This window comes from Maniola hyperantus, chromosome 18 (genome assembly GCF_902806685.2).
Source record: "Maniola hyperantus chromosome 18, iAphHyp1.2, whole genome shotgun sequence".
Classification (NCBI taxonomy): Eukaryota; Metazoa; Arthropoda; class Insecta; order Lepidoptera; family Nymphalidae; genus Maniola; species Maniola hyperantus.
Window position 1 is genome coordinate 3,114,502 of NC_048553.1, and position 25,471 is coordinate 3,139,972.

The 25,471-nt window shown below is 36.7% G+C and overlaps 4 protein-coding genes across 4 annotated transcripts; 2 read left to right on the plus strand and 2 right to left on the minus strand.

The window, feature by feature from the left end:
• Positions 1-3,954: 3,954 nt before the first annotated feature.
• On the minus strand, positions 3,955-7,381 carry LOC117990379 (uncharacterized). Its single transcript, XM_034977812.2, has 4 exons — positions 7,196-7,381; positions 6,355-6,562; positions 5,375-5,473; positions 3,955-4,182 (listed from the first exon to the last, which is right to left on the minus strand). The coding sequence occupies exons 1-4, from the start codon at positions 7,298-7,300 to the stop codon at positions 3,965-3,967; spliced, it is 630 nt and encodes a 209-aa protein (XP_034833703.1). The 5' UTR covers positions 7,301-7,381; the 3' UTR covers positions 3,955-3,964.
• Positions 7,382-9,576: 2,195 nt separating this feature from the next.
• LOC117990382 (apolipoprotein D-like) lies at positions 9,577-16,373 on the plus strand. Its single transcript, XM_034977815.2, has 4 exons — positions 9,577-9,754; positions 11,495-11,702; positions 13,194-13,292; positions 16,009-16,373. The coding sequence occupies exons 1-4, from the start codon at positions 9,632-9,634 to the stop codon at positions 16,224-16,226; spliced, it is 648 nt and encodes a 215-aa protein (XP_034833706.1). The 5' UTR covers positions 9,577-9,631; the 3' UTR covers positions 16,227-16,373.
• An 849-nt stretch (positions 16,374-17,222) lies between these two features.
• LOC117990378 (insecticyanin-A-like) lies at positions 17,223-20,078 on the minus strand. Its single transcript, XM_034977811.2, has 4 exons — positions 19,912-20,078; positions 18,915-19,146; positions 18,248-18,349; positions 17,223-17,536 (listed from the first exon to the last, which is right to left on the minus strand). The coding sequence occupies exons 1-4, from the start codon at positions 20,074-20,076 to the stop codon at positions 17,346-17,348; spliced, it is 690 nt and encodes a 229-aa protein (XP_034833702.1). The 5' UTR covers positions 20,077-20,078; the 3' UTR covers positions 17,223-17,345.
• A 1,343-nt stretch (positions 20,079-21,421) lies between these two features.
• On the plus strand, positions 21,422-25,123 carry LOC117990377 (lopap-like). The gene is made up of 4 exons (XM_034977810.2): positions 21,422-21,609; positions 22,851-23,076; positions 23,765-23,869; positions 24,822-25,123. The coding sequence occupies exons 1-4, from the start codon at positions 21,445-21,447 to the stop codon at positions 25,013-25,015; spliced, it is 690 nt and encodes a 229-aa protein (XP_034833701.1). The 5' UTR covers positions 21,422-21,444; the 3' UTR covers positions 25,016-25,123.
• The last annotated feature ends 348 nt before the right edge of the window (positions 25,124-25,471 follow it).

Sequence of the window (25,471 nt, forward strand, 5' to 3'; positions counted from 1 at the left end):
CCGTCCAGTATTTTGAGTTGTGCGTTGATTGATCAGTCAGTCAGTCAGACACCTTTTCCTTTTATATATTTAGATTTATTTATGTTGCTACATTCAATTGTAAGAAAAACCCACCAGTCGGGTTTTCGAAAACATGGAACTAAGTCATTATCTTTGTTGATTAAGAAAATTAATAGCAATAACACTTGGTAGGGGTTTTGCGTACGAACGAGCTTAGAAATGCATCTCCTAATGAAAATCTTTTATTGGAGCTTCGGCCGTTAAAAAAGAGCAACTGTTGTATTGAGCTAGGAAAATATAAATTGTTTACTTACTCAAATATGTTTTTCCTTCAAATTTCCCTTATTTTTTTATTATTATTGAAAATAAAATATAACACTAAAACGTAAAGCTATAGCCTTATCTAATTGTTGTACAAATCATGCCCGCGTAGAATGATGCCAAGAATACTGGCTGCATTTCTGCGCTGGATAGCCTGGCTGATCTGCTCGGAAAAGAGATCGGGTACTCTTCCCGTACCATTGTCGTAAATTCTTTAGCCACGATGTTGTTCTACGGCCTGGTGGTCTTCTGCCGGCTTTTTTCTCCTGAATAATGAAGGAGGTCGTATTTGCTATTTCTCATAATTCTCAGTTAATTAAACTATGTAAATTAAACTAAGTAGTTGGTCACTCAAAAGCACTTGTAAAAGTTTACTTGCATAAAAATAATTATATTCAATTCTCATTATATTCTAATTAGATTACTTTTAATATAGTATTGCCTTCATTCTTTCAAGTAATAATAAGCAAGTCCACCCGTGCAAATCCTGGGTCCAAAAAAATCGTCGTAAATAGACTTTCCTACTTTATTTCACACACCGAACGACTCGCGGGTGAAATATTTTTAAAGTTGGCAAGCTTTTTATGGTCTACCTCCTGATAAATTCTGCTCGCCCAGTACTTTAAATTAAGAACTTTCATAATAACTGGCCGCTAAGCAAATGGAATAAAAAGAGTTAGTTAGTTTTGAGTTCCGTTAACTAATATAAAATAGGTATAGTCCACGACAGGTTGAAATTATCTATATTTATATTTTATTTCCATAACAAATATAGGTATTTACATAGGTTCTTATCACCCTTAAGTCTTGTCGACTTGTCTGGACGCTCACGCCACCTCGACCTGTCGCGTACTATAGGTACCTATCTAGGTACTACTTTTACTAACTATAATTACTTCTAAAGCTGGAAACCTGCATGTCTGAGAGTACTCCATAATGTTCTCAAAGATGTGATGTCAACCAAACCGCTTGGCCAGCGTGGTGTACCATGGCCTAAATCGTTCTTATTCTGAGAGGAATCCTGTGTTAAGTAGTATGCCACTGTGTGTGTGTGTGGCTCCGAAAGATATTATTATATAACTAAACTAATTCTTGAATACTTATTAGAATTGCATCGAATTGCATTTTTTAATTTTCAGTATTTGTAGTTATTAAAGTTGGCCTTTTTTTTGAAATTTTTCTTGAATAAATAAAGTTTTCTATATGTCCGACTATCCGTCGCAGGATAATTATAAGCTATTTCTATGCTTTACGATCGGTTCAGTGGTTGATTGAGCTGTGAAAAATTAATAGACAGTAGGTAAGTACTACAGATAAAACAAAAACAGTATGTAGAGTCCCAGATTTGTCTACTGATAATGTATCTAACATTATCATCAACCGATAGACGTCCACTGCTGGACATAAGTCTCTTGTAGGGAGTTCAACACGCCACGGTCTTGCCACGCCTGAATCCAGCGGCTCCCTGCGATCGTCTGATGTCGTCCGTCCACCTAGTAGGGGGGTGCGAGGTCGCCATTCCAGCACCAAAGACCCAAACGTCTATCGGTTTTACAAACTATGTGCCCCGCCCATTGCCACTTCAGCTTCGCAACCCGTTGAGCTGTGTCGGTTACTCTAGTTCTCCTACGGATCCCCTCATTTCTGATTTGATCACGTAGAGAAACTACAAGCATAGCTCTCTCCATCGCCCGCTGAGTGACTCTGAGCTTTCTTACGAGCTTTCGTATGTGCCTCAAAAGAAGGCCTACTAGATCCACGATTTAACAAATCACGCCTTCATAGATTCGCCAAACTATCTTCAACTTAACCTAGTACACGATGAGCTAATTTGTTAGAACACTTACCGACTTCACATACCGTCTATCCTCCGAACCACCGAAGGAAACTCCCACCCACTATTTCACCTCCAACATTACTGTAATCAACTCGTTGAAAACAAGTTTATTTGCATCTCTCAAAACTTACTACAAACCAAATTGATATTTGTGTGTTGGTAATAAGAGTTTGTTTTTTGTGGCAATTGGTTTACGGATTGCAAGGATAAGTTTGCACAAGTTGTTTCAGCGCAACCGAACTCACGATTCGCGGGTGTAAAAACTGCCATAAAAGTCAACGAGCTTCTCTGAAAGTTGCCTGTTGGCTGTTGGTAGTAAACTGTGAACCGTTTGTAATCATAATAAGTAACCGCATCGAACGATTGGATTGTAATATCCTTTGGGATTGATGATACGGTCTAATAACGGTTACTTTTACGGATTCCTAACCGTAATGATTTTATACGTACCTACATCGATGGGGCTTATAGATGTTTATTTTTTTAAGTAAGTAAGTATAGCTTCTTTTTTTTTTTTTAAAGAATATTAGCCATATTAAATGACTAGTCCCCTTTCCTCTCCAACTAAGCGTCAGGCTTGTGCTCTGAGTAGGTACCACAATAGTGCAACGGGCGGGTTTTGAACCGTCAACCTTTCGGCTTTCAACCTTTCGGATTGAGCTATTGAGGCTCTGAAGGCTTTTTGCTTTTAAGGTTTAATAATAGATACTAATAGATTATTACCTATGTAACTGCTTACCTATTAAGCTAGAGCTACACAAGCATTCGTGATAAAGATATGCAAATAAAAAGGCTGAAATATTTTGTAGTCAATGCAAAAGATTTCAGCCTTTTGCTTTTTCGTGTATCACATAGACTGAGACCACTTTTTTTATCATTTTCCATTAGAGTTTTTTCAAACAGAGAAATAAGTTTTTTTTATTGTTGTGCATTAAGCAACATCTAGTGTTATTTTCAGTTACTCTTCTCGAACTGGTTTTTGGTTTTGGTTTCAAAAACTTTATTTTGAGTTCAACTTCAGACACATGGTGATGTAGGTAGTCGCTCTTGAAACTCACGTAGTTCGCCAGCTAAATGCTAGATGGCATTCTTCTAATGTTGGCTGAAATCTTTATAAACTATTTTTTTAATAATGCCTCGTGATCTATCTAAATTTTCTTAAAAATACAATAAATTTAAATGATCGTTAAAATTTAAACCCTCATAATTATCTACATTACATACTAAGTATATTAAACAGCTTGACTTACTTATATTATTAAGTAGGTACACCCATAATTTATTTGAATTTAAAACACTTATTATAATTTGTACCTACCTATATAAAATTAATAATAATTCAATTTACAAAAAATAATATTAGGTGAAATTTAAAAAAAAACTATTTTGAGATAACTATAACTTACAAAGATACATAAAATATAGATGCTGCAAAATTAAAATAGAAAAGAAAAAAATTAATGATCTTTGGTACAGTAAAATGGTCCAAATCAATAAGTCTTTGCATCAAATTTAAACAAAACGTAGAGTTATGGCGCATCATCACCCAAAAAGTAGGTAGTTAATTACGCATCGACGACGGTTACAAAGAACTACTATCAACTATTTACAACTTTGGTGAAATTGACTTTTTGAACTTAGAATTCCTTCTAATAGAATTTATTTAAAGAAAAATCTTACAATTTTCTGATATTTTTAGCGTATATAAAAATAACTATTAACACCAATTTTTCAAGAAATCATCTAGTACAAACTGTAATGATAATCATGATGATGATGATGATGATACATTTTTTGAAAACTTTTTCAATAAAGACGTCTAAACAAAGTAATAGCAGCAGCTGACGTCATAACTAAGGCCGCAGGGTTCAAATGATTCCCAGCGTTGATCCGACAAGAATCTTCCGTGTTATTGAAAAACATGAACGGGGTGGACTGGAGGCTGTAGTTGCCTACAGCTTGGTCCAGTTTCAATGCATCCGTCTTCTTCAGGTGCGGTGAGCGAGTTAGTTTCCACAGCTCATCTGCAAGAACAGTTTGACGTCATTTTTAGGGTTCTGTACCTCAAAAGGAAAAACGGAACCCTTATAGGATCACTTTGTTGTCTGTCGAGAAACCTACAGGGTTCTTCCCGTTGACCTAGAATCATAAAATTTGGCAGGTAGGTCTTATAGCAGACATTAGGGGAAAAATCTGAAAACCGTGAATGTGGTTACATCACAAAAAAAAATTAAATTGTGGTCATGAACTACCTACTAATTAGTATTTTCAATTTTCGAAGCTACTTTTGAAGAATTTTTGATAACTATATCAAGTGGGGTATCATAATATGAAAGTTATTCACCTGTACATTCTAAAACAGATTTTTATTTATTTTTATGTATCATAGTTTTTGAATTATCGTGCAAAACGTTGAAAAAATACGACTGTAGTACGAAACCCTCATTGCGCGAGCCTGACTCGCTTTTTTTAAATGAATCGATTGTTTTCTATGGACACAATGATTTGAAGCATCAGTATCTAGAAAAAGTAAGTAATGGAAGATTTTCAAGGCATTCCAATTTTATGCATCAGTGGAGGTCAAGCGCACTGAAACGCAAAGCCTGACCAGTGAAAAATAAAACACCTCGCCATATTACGGAAAACCCGTGAAACTAATTTAAACAAGACCATATACTTATTGACCACTAACTTATGCTCGCGACTTCGTCCGCGTGGACTACACAAATTTCAAACCCCTATTTCACCCCTTCAGAGGTTGAATTTTCAAAAATCCTTTCTTAACGGATGCCTACGTCATAATAGCTATCTGTACCCGTAGTATAAGATTTTACGTCTCACCAAACGTTGCTAGAATTCGAGAGTCGAAACACAATAACATCAAAGTAAAATGAACCTAAAGAGCCTTGAATTGAAGTCAAATATTCAATGCCACTGATTTTAATTTCGCAATGTTTCCGCTTGGAGCGCTGGCTGTAGAAGTGTAGACAAACTTGAGCTTTAAAACAAGACGTTTAAGATCCAGTTTACTGTACCGCGGAAGTATTTTGACTCTCGAATTTGGTTTGGTTTGGTGAGACGTAAAATCTTATACTACGGGTACAGTATGCCAGATTTCAGCCCGATCCATCCAGTAGTTTGACCTGTACGTTGATAGATCAGTCAGTCAGTCACCTTTTCTTTTTATATATTTAGAAGAGTAGATAAAATACTTACAACTACTGCTATTCCCATCAGGATCATCGTAGCACGCAAAAATCACAGCGTAGTGTTCGTAGTCCACATCCAACACTGAGTAAGTTTCAGTTTTTTTATCTGTAACAGACAATATTTTAAGTATTTACCAATTGGGTATTTTGACTACATCAAAAATAAATTATTTCTCAGTGATTTTTAATACAGGGTCTTCCAAAATACGTAAAATCCACGTTCTTTGTTGGTTTTAAGTGTAACAACCATTTTAAATTATCGATTAAACTAAAAAAAGCACGTCAAATGATTGTGACGTCACACACTATTTCATAGGATCTCGCATACTAAGCGCGCGTTTTGACGTTTGATAAAAAGTTGCTGATTTGACTAGCTGTCAAATACCGTATTAGATACTTCAATTTTTAAATAATACTTAAATATGGATTAGCCAACTGAAGTAGCAGTGGGCAGGCCACGCCAGAACCGATGGCAGCTGGGGCAGACGTGTTCTGGAGTGGAGACCGCGTTTTTGACGACCTCCCTGGCGCAATGGTAAGCACTGTGGTCTTATTAGTGGGAGGTCCCGGGTTCGATTCCTTGCAGGGGTTTCGAATTTTATAATTTCTAAATTTCTGGTCTGGTCTGGTGGAAGGCTTCAGCTGTCTAGCTAGTCACCACCCTACCGGCAAAGACGTGCCGCCAAGCGATTTAGCGTTCCGGTATGATGCTGTGTAGAAACCAAAGGGGCATGGGTTTAATAAAACTGCCATACCCCTTCCAGGTTCGTTCGCATCCATCTTAGATTGCATAATCACTTACCATGATGACACATGATTCTTGGTGTTTACCTAGAATCATGAAAAGTATAAGTATGGGAAGTATTCTATAGGTTTTCTTGACAGGCTCGACAAACAGACGGACAGACAGACAACAAAGTGATCCTATAAGGGTTCCTTTTTTCCTTTTGAGGTACGGAAGAAACCCTAGAAAGCAAAATTTATTACCAGTATAAGTAACCATCAAGAAATCATCTCCATTGATATTACTAGTAAGTGCGACAGATCCATTGAAATAGCTGGCAGTGTTGTTGACAATCCAGCTTATAGAGACGTCTGTGGTGTTGGTGTTCTTATGGCTGAATACCACCATAGCGCAGTCGCCTTGCATGTTCATGTCTGTGGCCACGGCTGCTAGGTACCATTTACCATCGAGCTAGAAAAAGACGCCAGAATTATTAAAACATAAGTAACTAGATGATACCCGCGACTTCATTCGCGTGGATATAGGTTTTTCAAATATCTACTTAATTTTCCGGGATTAATAATTCTTCTTCTTACCTAATTGTCCTTCCCCGGGATGTAAGCTAACTCTGTACCAAATTTCATCAAAATCTGTTAAACTGTTGGGCCGTGAAAAGCTAGCAGACAGACGGACAGACAGACACACTTTCGCATTTATATTATGGATTAATTCTGCTAGGCTATTTAAAATATCGTTTTATGGATATGTATTCAGGCGAAACTAAAACCTCGTAACATAGTTCGAAAAAAACCGATAGACGTTGGGGTCCCAAGGTGCTGGAATGGCAACCTCGCGCCGGAAGACGCAGCGTTGGAAGACCCCCACTAGGTAGACGGACGACATCAGACGAGTCGCAGGGAGCCGCTAGATTCAGGCGGCGCAAGACCGTGGCGTGTAAAAGTCCCTACAAGAGACCTATGTCCAGCAGTGGACGTCTATCGGTTGATGATGATGATAATGAATTGAATTTAATTTTCTTCTGATGGTACTTAGTACATGTTTTTAATCTTCGAATGAGTAAAAATTAAAATTCATCAGGCTCACCTCAAATAAATCCAGCTCCCTAGGCCTAACAATGGGACAGCTAGCATTGCGAGTAACACTTTCAACCTCAAAAACAGAAAGTGCTAACAGCAAAAAGCAGAACATTTTAGAACTTTGTCACAGCAACGTCGCTAACAGTTACAAGCAAACTAAGATCGGATGCAAAAAGTTGTTACATTTATAACGTTTTTTTAGGCAAGTAATTAGGAACTTCCGTAGTTAAAAAGTAAAGCGAATTTTCCGTTAGTATTGTAATGATTTTTGTTTACAATTGAACAAAAAAAGTGATCTTAGGTACTTATTTAACTTGAAAACAGAAGATGTTTGAATTGTATGAAACCCTTGATAAAAGAAAATAAAAATAAAATAAATAAAAATCTTTTTTATTCGTATAAACTTTTACAAGCACTTACGAATAGTCGGATGCATCTACCACTGGTTAGGAATGCCTTTCCTACCGAGAAGAACCAGCAAGAAACTCGGCGGTTGCTCTTTTCAAATATTTGATATAGGTACAAGATTATGCCATGTATAAAATAGTATTTGCAGTCTTGTGCGTTTCTGGAACGAGCTGCAGGTCAAATCCACGCTCTTTTATCATTTAGATAATCTTCAATTGTGTAATATGCTTTTTTCAGGAGCATATTTTTAATAGATTTTTTAAACTTGTGCTAAGGTAAGTCCAAAATAGTTAGCGGAATTTTATTATAAAAGGTAATACCCATACCCACAAATGACTTTTGGACTTTCCTGAGGCGGAAGGTAGGAGCTACAAGCTTGTCTCTGGAATATTTTGTCTTACAAAAATTATGTTATTCTGCCGAATCTTTCTAACAGATATAGTATGATATACTTACAGGATATAATCTGGTTTTAGTTACGGGTCTGATGTTTTTATCAATAACTTCTACACAGTAGAGTTTAGATTCTATCCTTTCGGTCTTTCCTCCTTTCTCTTCAGTTTATCTCATATTTTTTTAGTTTCTTCTTCTCTTTTTATTCCAGTTTCAATTAGAGATGACTATCTCCAATGCGATGGTTCAGAACAAGAGTTTGATGATAGTTAGGATATAATTACATATTATAACTGCAAGCTTGACAAGCAAGGTTAAAAAGTTGTGATAGCCTAGTGGTTAGGACGTCCGCCTTCTAATCGGAGGTCGGGGGTTCGATCCCGGGCCCGCACCTCTAACTTTTCGGAGTTATGTGTGTTTTAAGTAATTAAAAATCACTTGCTTTAACGGTGAAGGAAAACATCGTGAGGAAACCTGCATGCCTGAGAGTTCTCCATAATGTTCTCAAAGGTGTGTGAAGTCTACCAATACGCACATGGCCAGCGTGTTAGACTATGGCCAAAACCTTTCTCACTCTGAGAGGGGAACCGTGCTCTGTAGTGAGCCGGTTATGGGTTGATCATGATGATGAAGCTTGACAAGCCTTCATGACTGATCTGACTCTAATCTAACTCAATGAGCAATTTAGAACCAATCAATGTCAAATGAGCTCGGTAGCTATCATACAGTATTAGACAATGGGTTAGCGGAACACCCCGCTCTGGTCAGGAATTGGGTATTTTACTACTTTTGAATTTGATTAATATTATTACTTTATTATAAACAAAGCTAAATTAATGACGTACGCTGAAAAAAATATTAAAATCCAACAAAGATTTACAAAGTTACAGACATTTTAATTTTAGAGTGGGAGGCTCTTCTATCCCTTTCTCGTAAAACGAAAATTTGTATGAAACCGCACGAAGCTACTATGGCATTAGTCACAATGACGTCATAATTCTATATCGTTATCTCTGTCTAATTAGAAATATTTAAATGCTTATAACTTTTTGTTATTTGATCGATTTAATTAGTTTTTTTCAGTTTTCGTCATTATTTTTATCCTAGTTTATAATAAAGTACTTAATAAAAAATTGGAGCCAAATACCAAATTTATCTACTCCTAGACTACGCCAATGTAGCTTCTGATGATACCGTCTCTTAAACTATTAGAAGATAAACCTCTCCCAAGTTATGGGCAACATAAATCTCAATTCGATATCAATAATACAAGACGCGTATCTGTACCCGTAGTACAAGATTTTACGTCTCACCAAACCAAACCAAATTCGAGAGTCGAAATACTTCCGCGTTACAGTAAAATGGACCTAAACAGCATTGAATTGAAGTCAAATATTCAATGCCACTGATTTTAATTTCGCAATGTTTCCGCTTGGAGCGCTGGCTGTAGAAGTGTAGACAAACTTGAGCTTTAAAACAAGGCAATTAAGATCCAGTTTACTGTAACGCGGAAGTATTTCGACTCTCGAATTTGGTTTGGTTTGGTGAGACGTAAAATCTTGTACTACGGGTACTGATAAGCTAATCTTGGATCGCATAACAATTTAAGAGTAAACGTAAAGTATTCTGAATACATCGTAAAATGAGTAAACATTATGTTTTTGTAGCAGTTGTTCTAAGTTTTCATGTATTATGTCGTGGGCAAGAGATTTTTTTCGGAGACTGTGAAGATGTCAAAACAATGGAATACTTTGAGATTGAAAAAGTGAGTGCTGTTTATATAGTAATTTTGGATTTGTATTTGGAAATGAGAGAGAAGATCTACTTAACTAACCCATCGCCGACTCACTACAGAAAACGGGTCTCCTCTCAGAGAGAGCAGGGTCTGCCCATGTGCGAATCGGTAGACTTCATACACCTTTGAGAACATTATAGAGAACTCTCAGGCATGCAGGTTTTCTCACGATGTTTTCCTTCACCGTTAGAGCAAGTGATATTTAATTACTTAAAACGCACATAACTCCGAAAAGTTAGAGGGATCGAACCCTCGACGAATAGGGGGCGGAGGTCGTAACCACTAAGCTATCACGGCTCTTACAAAAACCGGCCAAGTGCGAGTCAGGCTCGCGCAATGAGGGTTCCGTACTATAGTCGTATTTTTTCGACATTTTGCACGATAATTCAAAAAGTATAATGCATAAAAATCAATAAAAATCTGTTTTAGAATGTACAGATGAAGACCTTTCATATGATAGCCCACTTGATATAGTTATCTTACTTCGAAAATTGAAAATACTAATTATTAGTTCATGACAACAATTTTTTTTTTGTGTGATGTAACTACAAATTCACGGTTTTCAGATTTTTCCCCCAATGTCAGCTATAAGACCTACCTGCCAAATTTCATGATTCTATTCTTTCTCTTCAACGGGAAGTACCCTGCAGGTTTCTTGACAGACCGACAGACAGACAGACAGACAGACAGACAGACAGACAGACAGACAGAAGACAGACAGACAACAAAGTGATCCTATAAGGGTTCCGATTTTCCTTTTGAGGTACGGAACCCTAAAAATGATGGGTAACATCTCAAGAAAGAGTCGGGTGGTAAGAGGTTATACTTAGTTACGAAATTTAAGAGTGGATTGGAATAAAAATAGTTGTAGAACTTTTCCATCTAGTCATGGACAAGAAAAACTTTACAAAACTGACTGCTGTCCTTTAGTCCTGAAGAGACGCATAAAGAAAAAGAAGACAATAGTGTAAGGTTGGTTAATCAGCGCGTAAATGGTACCAGTATTCTTGCCATCTTACCTCAAGGGCATAACTACAGTAGAATTGTACCGATTAGAAGGCGGATGACCTAACCTATCACAGCTTATTAACATACAAAGAAATCAGTACCCTTATTATAAATGCGACAAGTGTGTTTGTATGTTGGTTTGTTGGTTTATTGGTTTGTTGGTTTGTTGGTTTGTTGGTTTGTCCTTCAATCACGTCGCAACGATGCAACGGATTGACGTGATTTTTTGCATGGGTATAGATAAAGACCTGCAGAGTGACATAGGCATACTTTTTATCCCGGAAAATAAAAGAGTTCCCACGGGATTCTCAAAAACCTAATTCCACGCAGACGAAGTCGCGGGCATCAGCTAGTCTAAATATATAAAAGGAAAAGGTGACTGACTGACTGATCTATCAACGCACAGCTCAAACTACTGGACGGATCGGGCTGAAATTTGGCATGCAGATAGCTATTTTATGACGTAGACATCCGCTAAGAAAGGGTTTTTGAAAATTGAACCCCTAAGGGGGTGAAATAGGGGTTTGAAATTTATGTAGTCCACGCGGACTTTGTTGTTGTTGCGAGCATAAGCTAGTGTAGTATAATTGCGAATTGGATAGGTTTATATGGATAACTTTTATTAAAATTGCCCAAAAGAGGATTCGTAAAAATAAAGAGAAATTCTCAAAATAATAAAATATCATCGATTGTTTTTTACAGTTTCTAGGCAAATGGTACACAATACAACATATCCCATCATGGTACGAACAGTACGGACAATGCACTTATAAGCTTGTCCAACAGTGCGGAAGGACGATTGAGATCCAGCACAGATCCATTCAAAAAGGCGTCGAATACGTATTACATATGAACACTACCTATGCGCCGGGAGACGAGGCTGTATTAGTTATACCAAAGAATAATATAGGTTAGTAGTCTTCTATATTTTTATAATTTTTATGTTTGTGTTTTTACCTACACTTTTTAATACATACCTATCAAAAATTGCGGAACTGGCAGGACTCGAACCTGCGTCTTCTGGGTTCCCGCCCGACGCCTTGACCACTAGGCCACGGTTTCGCTTGCTGCCAGTGACGCAATTTTTGATATGTATTAAAAAATATTTCGAGTTTGTTCAGTCACTTCTAGTCATTGTAGTCAACCGATAGACGTGAACTGTTGGGATAGATCTCTTTTGCGGATCTAGGGTTCCACACGCCATGGTCTTGCGCGCCTGAATAAAGTAACTCCCTGCAACTCATTTGATATGTTCCGTCCACCTACTGCGACTATACGCAGATAAACTTTCAGCTTTTACAAAATAATGAAGGTCTGGCACGCGCTGGCTCTTAGTCGTTGGTTTCTCCTCCAATCATGCCGCAACGGAACAACGGATTGACCTGGACAGTAACATAGGCATAATATACTAAAAAATCAAGGAGCTCCCATAGTAAAACCCATTAAAACCTAAATCCAAGCAGATTAAGTCGCGGGCAACAGCCTAGTAGATACTTAGTATTTAATCTACTGACTCAGTGCTCTAGTTCAGGTCTTCTTATCGCAAATTCCATGTTTTAATCATTGCTATTATAATATGTGTCATATTATCTGTGATATCCATAAAATATAATGATTGTAAATTGTAATCTATTAAAATGTTTCAGTTGATAAATGTACCTAAACATTATTTTAGATTATTATGTTAATATTAAAAAGCGGCGATAGGCTAGTAAAAGCAGTGAAAGTCTAGTGGTTTTAATTTTAAGGCTGAGATCTATAGAACGAACTTGTTAAAAGAACTGTTATATCGCTGACATAAATCGGTCTCGTTTTAACTGAAACTTAGGGTGCGTTGAAACTGTTGTTGAAATGATAAATGACGTGATAATTTTATCAATTCATATCATTCACGGTTTTCGGATTTATTTCTTAACTAAACTATGTCTAATGTTAAATACTAACTAAAAGATACTAGTCTAAAAGTGAACATCTTAAAAATTAAAACTAAAACTAAAACCTTAAAAAATATAATATTATAACTTTTTTTTTTAACTTATGCTATAAGACCTACCTACCTACGTATCAAATTTCATGATTCTAGGTCAACGGGAAGTAGGTACCCTATCGGTTTTGTTGACAGACACGACGGGAAGACGGTCAGGCAGACAGACAGACAACAAAGTGATCTTATAAGGGTTCCTTTTTCCTTTTGCGGTAAACCCACTAGATTACAACATGGGGTTATTCAAGGGGCGGACCAACAAATTCCTAAAAGGCTGGCAACGCATCGGCGGTTCCTCTGGTGCTGCAAATGTTCATGTGCGGCGGTAATCACTTAACATCAGGTGACCCACGTGCTCGTTTGCTCGCTATCTATATTTAAAAAAACCCTTAAACCACAACTTTTTTTATATTTCAGATCCAGTCGGTATTCCCCTGTCAATATTATGGACTGATTATACAAATTATGCTGTTGTGTATGGATGCAAACATAATCAGCTGATAAACATAAAATATGGTACGTATAGCGTAGAACAGTATCACTCAATTATAATCTAAACAAATATAAAAAAAGAATAGGTGACTGACTGACTGACTGACTGATCTATCAACGCACAGCTCAAACTACAGGACGGATCGGGCTGAAATTTAGCATACAGATAGCTTTTACGACGTAGGCATCCGCTAAGAAAGAATTTTTGAAAATTCAACCCCTAAGGGGATGAAAGTTGAAATTTGTGTAGTCCACGCGGATACAAATGGAGTGAAATGGATATATATATAAATTTGAGTAGTTCACATAGGCGAAGTCGCCGGCCTCATCTAGTATTATAAGTATATATATACTATATATATTATATATACAAATTTACAAAACTCCTATTTTACCCCCTTAGGGATTGAATTTTTAAAAATCTTTTTAGCGGATATCTACGTCATAATAGCTATCTACATGCCAAATTTCAGCCTGATCCGTCCATTAGTTTGAGCTGTGCGTTGATAGATCAGTCAGTCAGTCATTCAGTCAGGCATCAACATACAGCTGAAACTACCGGGCGGATTGGGCTGAAATTTGGCATGCAGATAGCTATTACGACATAGGCATCCACTAAGAAGGCATTTTTGAAAATTCAATCCTTAAAGAAGTAAAATAGTCTATCTCAAATCTAATTTGCTATCTTCTTAGATTCGTGGAAAGATGTGACAGATTTTTTTACACGACTGCCTAAAAAAGGAATGTAGGTAACTAATATTTTCAGGGTTCAGATAGGTAGATATGTATGTGTGTATGTATGTGAGTTCCTTTGATAGATAGCATTTGGAAGTTATGGTGAATCGTGAATATGATTCACCATAACTTCTAAATGCCTGATCATTATTTTGATGTACGGTGTACCGTTAGAATAGGCTAGTTGACACTTTTTTTAAGTAGGTCTTAAATGGTTAATATTTGTCCTATTAGATCAAAAAAATTAACACTATATTTTTTTGCGCCCTAAAAACCGTAAAACTTTAATTTAAAAATATATTTTTCTTAGACAGGTGAAAACACTGTCGGCCATGTTTGGCCGATAGATTATCTGTGCTCTGACGTCATGCATTTGTAAACAACAGCATAACCTACCAAAGTTTAATAAACATGACTTCTATACTAGTTTACATGAAAAATATAGTAATTATCGTTATTGTATCATCCGAGAATATAAAAACGCATCGATAAAGACCACAGGAAAGTTGTGGATTAGAGTGCCCAGTGAAATAAATATACGTAACACGCGAAGACTTGCTTAAAGGGATCCTATAATATCACTAACGACTGCAACCCAAATTTATTTTTGCAAAGATCACTTTGTTGTAAGTCTTACTTAATAACTTATTCAATTTATAAAGAGAAAACGATAATTTTTTACGTTTACTATGAGTTTTTAGAAATATATAAAAACTAGCTTATGCTCGTGACTTCGCCCGCGTGGACTTCATAAATTTCAAACCCCCATTTAACCCACTCAGGGGTGGAATTTCAAAAAATCCTTTCCTAGTGGATACCTTCTCTTTACCTACAAAGAACACACCCACCAAATTTCATGTATCTAGAACCAGCCGTTTAGATGTTTAGGCTGTGCGTTGATATATAAGTTAGTCAGGACTTGAAATTTTATATATATGGATACTACGTTAGTCAATAGGGATGACATTTGTTTGTTTACATATTTAATGACGTCACATCATGGCTGACAGCGTTTTCTGAGTTTCAAATAAAAATAAAAACTGTATTTTTTTAAATTGGATTTATATATCCATCCTGCGTTTTTAATAATTGTTATTGATATATTTCGTTGTCTTAAGCAAAATACTATAATACATTATCATTTATTGGACGAAATTAGATATGAGTCAAGTAGCCTATCGTTACATTATTCCGAGTGACATTGGCTACAATTTTTTGTCAAAAATTCAATATCGCAGGGCAGTTTATTAATTTTTTAGGGTTCCGTACCTCAAAAGGAAAAAGGGACCCTTATAGGATCACTTCGTTGTCTATCTGTCTTGACAGACACGACGGTCAGACGGTCGGGTCTGTCAAGAAAACCTATAGGGTCCTTCCCGTTTACCTAGAATCATGAAATTTGGTAGGTAGGTAGGTCTTTTAGCACAAGTAAGGGAATAAAATCCAAAAACTGTGAATTTGTGGTACATCACACAAAAAAATTTTAATGTGTTCATGAACCAATAATTATTTTCAATTTTTAAAGTTAGATATCTTTACCAAGTAGAGTAGGTATCATATTATATCATATTATATCATATTATATCACCTTTATATTCAAAAACAGATTTTTATTTATTGTTATCAGTACCCTTATTATAAATGCGAAAGTGTGTTTGTTTGTTGGTTTGTTGGTTTGTCCTTCAATTACGCCGCAACGGTGCAACGGATTGACGTGATTTTTTGCATGAGTATAGATAAAGACCTGCAAAGTGACATAGACTACTTTTTATTCCGGAAAATCAAAGAGTTCCCACGGGATTTTTAAAAAACCTAATTCCACGCGGACGAAGTCGCGGGTATCAGCTAGTGCATAATAGGTTTTGATTTATCGTGCAAAAATACGACTGTAGTTCGGAACCCTTGGTGGGCGAGTCTGACTCGCACTTGGCCGGTTTTTTGACAAAAATTCAATATGGCAGGGCAGTTCTTTTTTGACTGTTTTATTATTGCTTGTTACTTACAGTCCTGGCGTGGATTCTATCAAGGAATACGACGTTGCCTCCCGAGACACTAGATAGTGCGTACAAGGAGTTGAAAGTGATACCTGGGCTCAGCCTGTCCTACTTGGAGACGGTGAATCATTCGGAGGAACTCTGCAGTTACCACTGGACGGCGCATGTGCAGGCAATTTACAATAACGACACTCAGACGGACCGTAACACTTTGTTCTCTTATAAATAAACAAAGGATTTTAAAAAGCTCAGCATCATTTTATTTGGTTCCGTACCCAAAAGGTACTGACGGGACCCTATTATCGGCGGGATGTATCTCGTGAACCGTAATAAGTAGATCCGCTATAACAACAAAATATATTAAAAATTTCAAAATGGCCACAATAAAACTGTTTTTTTTAAAGCGTAATTTCTTGTACGATGCAACGGAACCTTTCGAGTGCGATTCCGACTCGCACTTGACGGATTTTCTATTACCTTCTCTTTTCTGTTCACGGTAGGTACTAATTAATGTACTAATCAAAAACTCGTTCATTGGAACCTAGGCTAGGTACCTTCTAATAATCTAGGTTATATTATTAAACCTCGTTAATTGGAACCTAGGCTAGGTACCTTCTAATAATCTAGGTTATATTATTAAACCTCGTTAATTGGAACCTAGGCTAGATACCTTCTAATAATCTAGGTTATATGATTAGCTATTTACATCCAAATTGGAGATAGTTATGCTTGGAGTTTATCTACTTTATCAAATCAGAAATGAGGAGATCCGTAGGAGAACTAGAATAACCGACATAGCGAGTTACGAGGCTGAAGTGGCAATGGGCAGAGAACATAGTTCGAAAATCCGATAGACCCCAACGGTCCCAAAGTAGCGACCTCGTACTAGAAAGGGCAGTGTAGGAAAATCTCCCACTAGATGGACAGACGATATCAAACGAGTCGCAGGGAGCCGGTGGAATCAAGGAGCGCAAAACCGTGGCGTGTGTCCCTACAAGAGACTTATTTCCAGCAGTGGACGTCTATCGGTTTATAATAATCACAATGATGCAAATTATTGTGGAACCAGCTGCCAACTGTATATAATATATAACGATTGTAGTGTTCATTGTATTGTTGATTGTAGTGATCCAATAAAAAAGTTTTCTTTCTTTCCATCTTTCTTTCCAACTGATGAATTCCCTTAAAACGACAAGGAATATATACTAGAGGTAGATAAATAAATTTTTGTCTTTAAGCTGAATATAATTTTGAAATAATAAATTACTAAAGTTGTTTTTATAGGAGAGTGCCTCCTTCACTGTTCACTAAATTGATTTTATTATTCTTAACTTTATTATTCTTCATTTTAAATCGGCACGGGGAATCTAAAAGTCATAGGTTCTGTTGGCACATCTTCGTAGTATTTCGGAACACATTTGCTTTGATCGTCTTTAACCAGCTTAGAAGAGTCCACCCCGATTTGGTTCAGGGGTTTTATCGCTAATTCCTTTGAAACATCGTTTAAAATTGGGTTCCGGGATAGAATCCAAACGTAAACTGTAAAGAAACAATAATCAAATATTTTATTTATTGAAAACTAGCTTATACTTGTGACTTCGTCCGCGTGAACTGCACAAACTTCAAACCCTTACTTCACCCACTTAGGGGTTGAATTTTCTAAAATCCTTTCTTAGCGGATGCCTACGTCATAATAGCTATCTGCATGCCAAATTTCAGCCCGATCCGTCCAGTAGTTTGAGCTGTGCGTTGATAGACCAGTCAGTCAGTCGCCTTTTCCCTTTTATAATATTTAGATAGTACAATAAAATTTAAGGCTAGTCTTGTCTAATTACTGTACAAATCATGCCCGCCCGAAATGGTGCCCTGCATTTTCACGCTGGACAGCCAGACCGATCGTTTGCGCAAAAAATGAGCAGGCTCTTCTGTCACCATAAGGCAATTATGTCCCGTGAAAGGTCTCGCAAAAAAATTGTAGCACTCCATGGTCTCATGGACAAACGGAACAAAAATATAACTAACTCTCGATACGAGAGGTATACTTGCGCTGGTTAACGGTTTCAGTCACTTTCTCTGATTAGAATTTAAAGAATGCTGTTTTGAAAATTATTCAAAAGGTGGTTCCAGACCATAGTTATATGACACAACAATGTAACAGTGTTAAAAATTGTGGACGTGGAATGCATCAACATTTTTATAACATGTTAATATGATCTGGACACATTCATATATTAGAGAAGAAGAACTTACTAAAATGCTTATCAATAAGCGGGCTATACTCGCAGGTGTAAACTGTAGCGTAATAGTTGTAGTTAGTCGCCAGTATATGGAAGGGATATCTTCTTGTTTTTACTAGAAAATAACAAAACATTAAAATAAACACCTGAATGATATTGAACTGGTAAGTTAGGAACAGAATAGAATAGAAAATAGTAGTTTTTTCTTCTAGCGCTGCACTTTCCGGTGTGAGGTCGCCATCTCACATCTTGGGACCCCGACCACTATCAGTTTTTCGAACTATGCGACTTGCCTATTGCCACTTTAGCTTCGCAACCCGCTGAGTTATCACTACCTATATTATAAATGTGAAAGTGCGTTTGTCTGTTTGTTTGTTGGTTTGTCCTTCAATCACGCTGCAACGGAGCAACGGATTGATCTGATTTTTTGGATGGATACGGTTGAAGACCTGGAACATGCTACTTTTTATCCCGGAATATCAAAGAGGTCCCATGGCATTTTTGAAAATCAAATCCACGCGTACGAAATCAGGGGTATCAGCTAGTGTAGAATGTAGATATATCGCAGGAACCGTTGGATTCTAGCAGCACAAGACCGTGGCGTGTAGAAGTCCCTACAAGAGACCTTTGTCCAACAGTGGACGTCTATCGGTCGATGATGATGATGAAAGTTTACTTACATCGTCGAGGAGCATTTTTGAAAGCAAAGATAAGATCCAAACGTGCAGCATTTTCCACTCTTGGATTTATATCAAGCTTGCCGATACTGAACCGATGGAACAGACCACGGTCAACCCTGGACTGATTCAGATAGATTCCTGAAGGTCTAGTCAGCAATTCCAGAGTAGAGCAGTTGTTCTGCTGTTGACCATCGCTGGAATAGTGGTAAGACTGGTACCATTTCCCATAGAACTGAAAATTTTGGATTAAATATTGTAGTGACAGAAAAAAGAGCACGTTTTGGCATAGCTTAAAATGAAGATAAGCCGTATCAATGTTACTGAGATAACACCTGGGCAGTGTTGCTAATTCCTTTGTACACAATCTCTAAACTAAACTAAAATATCACGTCTAAATCTATTGCTATCCCTTTCATAATGTTGCTTGCGGAAAAGGAAAGCACTAGATTTAGACCTGTTAATTTAGTTTAGTTTAGGTACTCGAAAGAAGAAAATTTAACTGAAATAGGGTCTTGGACTGTAGGTAGTAATAAAATGATGTGATGTTTTGTATAGCGGTAGTTTATGGGGCTCGATCTAGAATTCATTAATTAGGTAATGAAAATAGTTTAAAAAAACATGTTGTTTATTAATATGAACGTCACGCTGTACGGAAATATTAATTACGTCACAATCCGTAAAAGACATTTTTCCAATTTTTGAACATAAAAAAACAGTAATTTCTCCGAGAAAATATTTTTATGTTTTGAAAAATATTTGTCGTTCACGCCTTGTGACGTCATTATTCGCTTTTTGTTGTTAAATATAAATAGAAATCCTGATTTTTAAAAAAATCTCTATACTAGCCCCATAAACTACTTACCACTATACAAAAAATCTCATCATTTTATGACTACAGTTCAAGACCCTAAATTTTTCACAAGACTACATTTTCATACAAAAAATAAACTACAAAATGTGAATAGAGTTTAGATATTGTCAAAATTGTAATACATACATCAGCTAGCCTGAAATCTTCTTGCAAAGTGACCTTATCTGGACATTTACCAGACAGAGTAAAATAAGCAAATACACAATTGAAACAAATAAGAAAAGAAATTATTTTCAACATGGCTGCGTGGTCGGGACTACAGTAATACAAACAACATCGAATTGTGCACATGATTATTTATTTATGTCATAGGTTATCTTGTAATAATTAAATACGTTCTAAGAATAAATCTCGTAAGTCATTTATCCTACTTGTCTTCTCAAGCTTTAGCCCATACTTTTACATTTTCAAAACTGTCTAAGAGTTTGTCACTTGGGAGCTCAATCTTCAATCATCATGATCGACCTATCGCCGGCTCACTACAGAGCACGGGTCTCCTCTGAGTGAGATGGGTTTTGGCCATAGTCTACCACGCTGGCCATGTGCGGATTGGTAGACTTCACACATCTTTGAAAACATTATGGAGGACTCTCAGGCATGCAGGTTTCCTCACGATGTTTTCCTTCACCGTTAAAGCAAGTGATATTTAATTAATTAAAACACACATAACTCCGAAAAGTCAGAGGTGCGTGCCCGGGATCGAACCCCCGACCTCCGATTAGAAGGTGGACGTCCTAACCACTAGGCTATCACAGCTTCGGCAGTCTGTATCGGCCCTTACAATGTCATGTTCATTTGAGATCATAATTACTGCAGATCCATCTAAAACTTTATTAGGCTTATGGTTTGACCACGATTTCGTGTGATCGTATATAGATTTATACCATCATGTATTATGGATATTACAAACATATTTTATGGATATGTATTATGTATGGATGGTGGTATGGATAGTTTATTATGGATGTTTAAACCAGGTTGAAAAGGGGACCTAAAAGTTGTAAAAAATACATAGCAATATAACTAGTATAAAACATTATACATATTGAAAATTATATTTTCCATGTTATGATTATTACGAATAGATTATGTATTATGAAAAACAATTTAATTTCCAAGTAGCTAATCACCTTATTTGTGTCGTTTAGACATCACAACATTACAATTCCAGGAATGAAAGAAATGAATGGACCCAACTCGGATGCGAACTAGAGTTCCAAATTTTCAGTATACCAGAATTGCTTTTAACCCTTGATTTATGCCTATGGTAAATGTTTCATCTACCATATCCTACATTCCTTTGTTTGAGAAAAGAAATCCACACATTTTTAAGAAAATAATATTTCCTTAAAAAAATGTGTGGATACTTGAACATATTATGTTCAAGTATCAGAATGTTTGCCATCACATTAGCAGTTCCTTATTGAAATTGGCGGTTATACTTGAAAGTCGAGCTGCTTCACATCTTCCAGTCAAGACTCACTTCCTTGAAGATAAAGTTTAGGAGCAAAATGTCATGAATAGTTTGAGTTTCACGTAGTTAGTATTCTAAAAAAAACTTGACCTAAGGACGTCCATATTATAAGTAAACCCTTGAATCCAATTTAACCAACAATCACGTATATAAACGTTGTATCATTCGTGTAATTATCGCGTGGGATGCTGAGCATTTCATACGAGACTCCCGAGCGGTCTGCTTGTTCCACAATGCTTTTATTTACTTTCTGTTTTTGTCTCACTATCGCCTGCACTCTGGGGGCAGAGTTCACATTGGCCGGCGAATGTCCAGACGTGAAGATACATGAAAATCTGGACTATACAAAGGTAAGCCATACTGTATTATTCTTATGTAAGTAAGTATATTGTATAATCCTTTCAATACTCCAACTTTTAAATGTTGATAATAATATTGGTCTGGTCCGATTCAAAAAGCGTAATTCATAATACCGATTCGATAGCTCTGTGAAGGGAGGCCTGGGACTGTAAAAAGGCCCTCTTGGGCAGTGGACTTGGACAAAGAAAAAAAGGAAGGTCAGGAAACTCACGTTATCAACGAAAACATCCTTGCGCGAGTTGGTGAAAGGCAAATTGCGGGAAGGAGAGATATAAATTTAAGTTGAAAGGAGTGGGAAGGAGAAAACTGGCTATCAATAACTTTAATTCTTACCAGGTCTAACATGAAAAACCTAGAGAAAGAAAAGCTGAATAAATGAAAGAGTTCCAATAAGACTAGTGTACTCGTTTGTTTCGCTAAAAGAATGAAATAGAACTACAACTTAAAATACCATAGTCAACAAATGTTTCGTTCATTAAGGGGGATAAGGAGATATCAGACAGTTTTTCTAATCAAAAGTAGCAAAAATTGATAAATTGTTATCGCAGTAGTCATGCCACCTCACTGGGGTTTAAAATCTTCATAATATTAATTTTCTTTACATTGTGCATTGTTATAATAACCTTTTCTAGGTGTAACTGATAGCAACAAGATTGTGTACAGCTCCGGAGGTCAAATTATATTGATAACAATAGATTATAGTTGAAAGCTGACGTCTAAATCTTTCGAACTATTATTATTGATGGGCATACAAAGATAAAAGCAGTCACGAATCCTAACATCAGTATCCTTATTATAAATGCGAAAGTGTGTTTATTTGTTGGTTTGTTGGTTTATTGGTTTGTCCTTGAATCATGTCGCAACGGTGCAACGGATTGACGTGATTTTTTGCGTGGGTATAGATAAAGACCCGGAGAGTGATGTAAGCTACTTTTATCCCGGAAAATCAAAGAGTTCCCAGATTTTTAAAAACCTAATTCCACGCGGACGAAGGAACGTAGGAACTCTTTGATGTCCCGGGATAAAAAGTAGCCAATGTCCATCCCCGGGATGCAAGCTAACTCTGTGTCAAATTTTATCAAAATCGGTTAAACTGTTGGGCCGTGAAAGGCTAGCAGACAGACAGACAGACACACATTCATATTTATAATATTAGTATGGAGTATGGATGGATATGGATTATTATATAAAGTATTAGTGGGTAGTATATTTAACATGTTGTATTCTGCAGTTTTCAGGAGTATGGTACAACGTGGCCAGTTACGCCAGCGATGGCCGAAACATCTACGACTGTGCTTCTTTGGAGTTCCAAGAAGACAATCTAGGGTACACTCTTCGGGAAACTTACGTGGATTTGGACCAGGGAAATAGAACGCAGAAGTCATACTTTGCAAGAGTTGATCCCACTTTTGATGCTGCAAACAAGGCTCAGTTCATTGTCAGCCATGAAGACGGAGGTTTGTATTTTTCATTCGGATACTTAGAGCTCTTTGACCGCGCCAATTAAATAATCGTTCTTGAAGTTAACCGCAAGGCGCATCAGCAATAGCATTTTAGGCGTCAGTGGGGCGCGCGGTGCTAAGGAAGCGGAACATACCAGCCCGCACGTCGCACCACGTGTTCGCCATCTGCATTAGTGTGAGTGCTACATTCATACACAGTACACGAGCGCGTGGAACAATACCTGCTCGAGCTCGCACTTGCATCGTAGGGCAGACGCGACCATTTAACTGCCAGGAACTATACCTATAGTATGTAATGTATGTGTAGATTTCAGTAAAGATAAATTAATGAATGGAGATATACAAATAGAAGGGCTGGATCTTTTTTCGCGTAAATTATCAGCTTGTCGGTCCAGAGCGGAAATGCAGCCAGTATTCTTCGCACCTTCCACGCGAGCTTATTTTTTAGTACAGAATTATCTAAGTCTAGCTTTAAGTTTTATTGTAACATTTTCAAATAAATAAAAACATGTATTAGAATAAAGGAATAAGTTTATGCTACAAGCTACTCTGCATGATTTTTCTTATACTGCAGTTACACTATCATAATTACGGAACATTACACGTATAATTCGTATAGTAGTTCCATATCAGTACGTATCGTTTTAAGTATTATAATAAACTTAATTTATTCACACTACAGATAAAGTCCTGCAGTTTCCGTTCTTCATATTAACCACGGACTACGACGGCTTCGCCATTGCCTACACTTGCAAGACGTTGAAGAAGAAACTTAGAACTCATTATGGTAACTATTTTCAAACTATTGTAAGAGAATCATACTTCCTACTTAATATCATAAATGCGAAGTGTGTTTGTTTGTTGGTTTATTCTTCAATAACGCGGCAACAGAGCAATGAATCGACGTGATTTTTTGAATATTTTCATCCCTGAAAATCAAAGAGTTCCCACGGGATCTTCAAAACCTAAATCCACGCGGACAAAGAAATTTAATACATAAAGCTTTAGGGAGGTAAAAATTCATTCTTTTCACTATCGTACAGTACAATGAGTCAAATTTTTTCAAAATATGTATCAAGATTGGGTGCCCACATAAACACCATAGGTATATAGCATCATAGTATATCCATACTAATATAATAAATGCAAAATTGTGTCTGTCTGTCTGTCAACTTTTCACGTCCCAAAAGTTTAACCGATTTTGATGAAATTTGATACAAAGTTATCTTACATGCCGGGGAAGGACATAGGCTACTTTTATCCCGGGACATCAAAGAGTTCTCACGTGATCCCAAATCCACGCAGAGGAAGTCACGGGCATCACCTAGTAGTTAAACATCTATTTTACCCCCTTAGGAGTTAAATTTTCAAAAATCCTTTATTTACGATCCTTTAGAAATCCTTTATTTAAAATCCTTTATGTGTACGTCATAAATCATAATAGCTATATGCATGCCAAACAGCCCGAACCGTCCAGTAGTTTGAGCTGTGCATTGATAGATCAGTCAAGACTATATAATGCCCGCGACTTGGTCAGCATAGATTTAGGTTTTTGAAAATCCCGTGGGAACTCTTTAATTTTCCGGGATAAAAAGTAGCCTGTGTCCTTTCCTGGGATGTGAGTTAACTCTATACCAAATTTCATCAAAACCGGTTGAACTGTTGGGCCGTGAAAGGCTAGCAGACAGACATAGATACAGATTTCATTGACTAAACGCATTTTTAAAAAACATTTCCAGTGTTCACCTGGGTGCTGTCAAGAAGCAAAGAAAAGTTACAAGGAGAAAAACTTAAGAATGTGGAAGACGCCCTATCCAAGTACTCGGAACTGGCTGAGCATAGGCAATCCTTTGTACTGAAGGATTTCTCTGAACCCAACTGCGCCTATGCTAATAAATTTGAGACTGATTTCTTCACTAGCAACTTTTGGTGAATGTAGTTGATGTAAAATTTGATCAAAATACTCATCAAACACTAAATAATCAAAATCCCGTGACTTGTTTTATTTATTAACATAAATTAAACTGTTTTATATTATGAATCATTACTGCCTACTATTTATCTATCCTGTATAGACGCGTGTGATGTTTAAAAGAAAAATTTAAATACCTTATATTAAGGGGTATATATACCTTATATTTTTCTAGAATTTTTTTGACATAGTTTTTTGTGATAATTAGTAAACATGAACTCAACTATTGCCTAAAAAATTACGGTTTACCTAGGCATTATGCAAAATGACTAAAATTTTATCGAAAGTTTAAAATTAGGTGTTTAGGTATAATTGTGTGGGTGATAGAAATTCAATGATTCTCTTGACATCTTAATAAAACATCAAAATATACATACCAATTTTTTAGCCGATACACGGAATCGTTTTTTTTTTTGT

Coding starts and splice junctions, on each gene's coding strand:
- LOC117990379 (XM_034977812.2), bottom strand. CDS start 7,300: ATGTTCTGCTTTTTGCTGTTAGCACTTTCTGTTTTTGAGGTTGAAAGT. Junction 6,563..7,195: donor GGGAGCTGGATTTATTTGAG/GTGAGCCTGATG, acceptor GTCTTTTTCTAG/CTCGATGGTAAATGGTACCT. Junction 5,474..6,354: donor CTTGATGGTTACTTATACTG/GTAATAAATTTT, acceptor TGTCTGTTACAG/ATAAAAAAACTGAAACTTAC.
- LOC117990382 (XM_034977815.2), top strand. CDS start 9,632: ATGAGTAAACATTATGTTTTTGTAGCAGTTGTTCTAAGTTTTCATGTA. Junction 11,703..13,193: donor TATACCAAAGAATAATATAG/GTTAGTAGTCTT, acceptor TTTATATTTCAG/ATCCAGTCGGTATTCCCCTG. Junction 13,293..16,008: donor GCTGATAAACATAAAATATG/GTACGTATAGCG, acceptor TGTTACTTACAG/TCCTGGCGTGGATTCTATCA.
- LOC117990378 (XM_034977811.2), bottom strand. CDS start 20,076: ATGTGCACAATTCGATGTTGTTTGTATTACTGTAGTCCCGACCACGCA. Junction 18,350..18,914: donor CAAAAATGCTCCTCGACGAT/GTAAGTAAACTT, acceptor GTTATTTTCTAG/TAAAAACAAGAAGATATCCC. Junction 17,537..18,247: donor GCTTATTGATAAGCATTTTA/GTAAGTTCTTCT, acceptor GTTTCTTTACAG/TTTACGTTTGGATTCTATCC.
- LOC117990377 (XM_034977810.2), top strand. CDS start 21,445: ATGCTGAGCATTTCATACGAGACTCCCGAGCGGTCTGCTTGTTCCACA. Junction 21,610..22,850: donor AAAATCTGGACTATACAAAG/GTAAGCCATACT, acceptor TGTATTCTGCAG/TTTTCAGGAGTATGGTACAA. Junction 23,870..24,821: donor GAAACTTAGAACTCATTATG/GTAACTATTTTC, acceptor AAACATTTCCAG/TGTTCACCTGGGTGCTGTCA.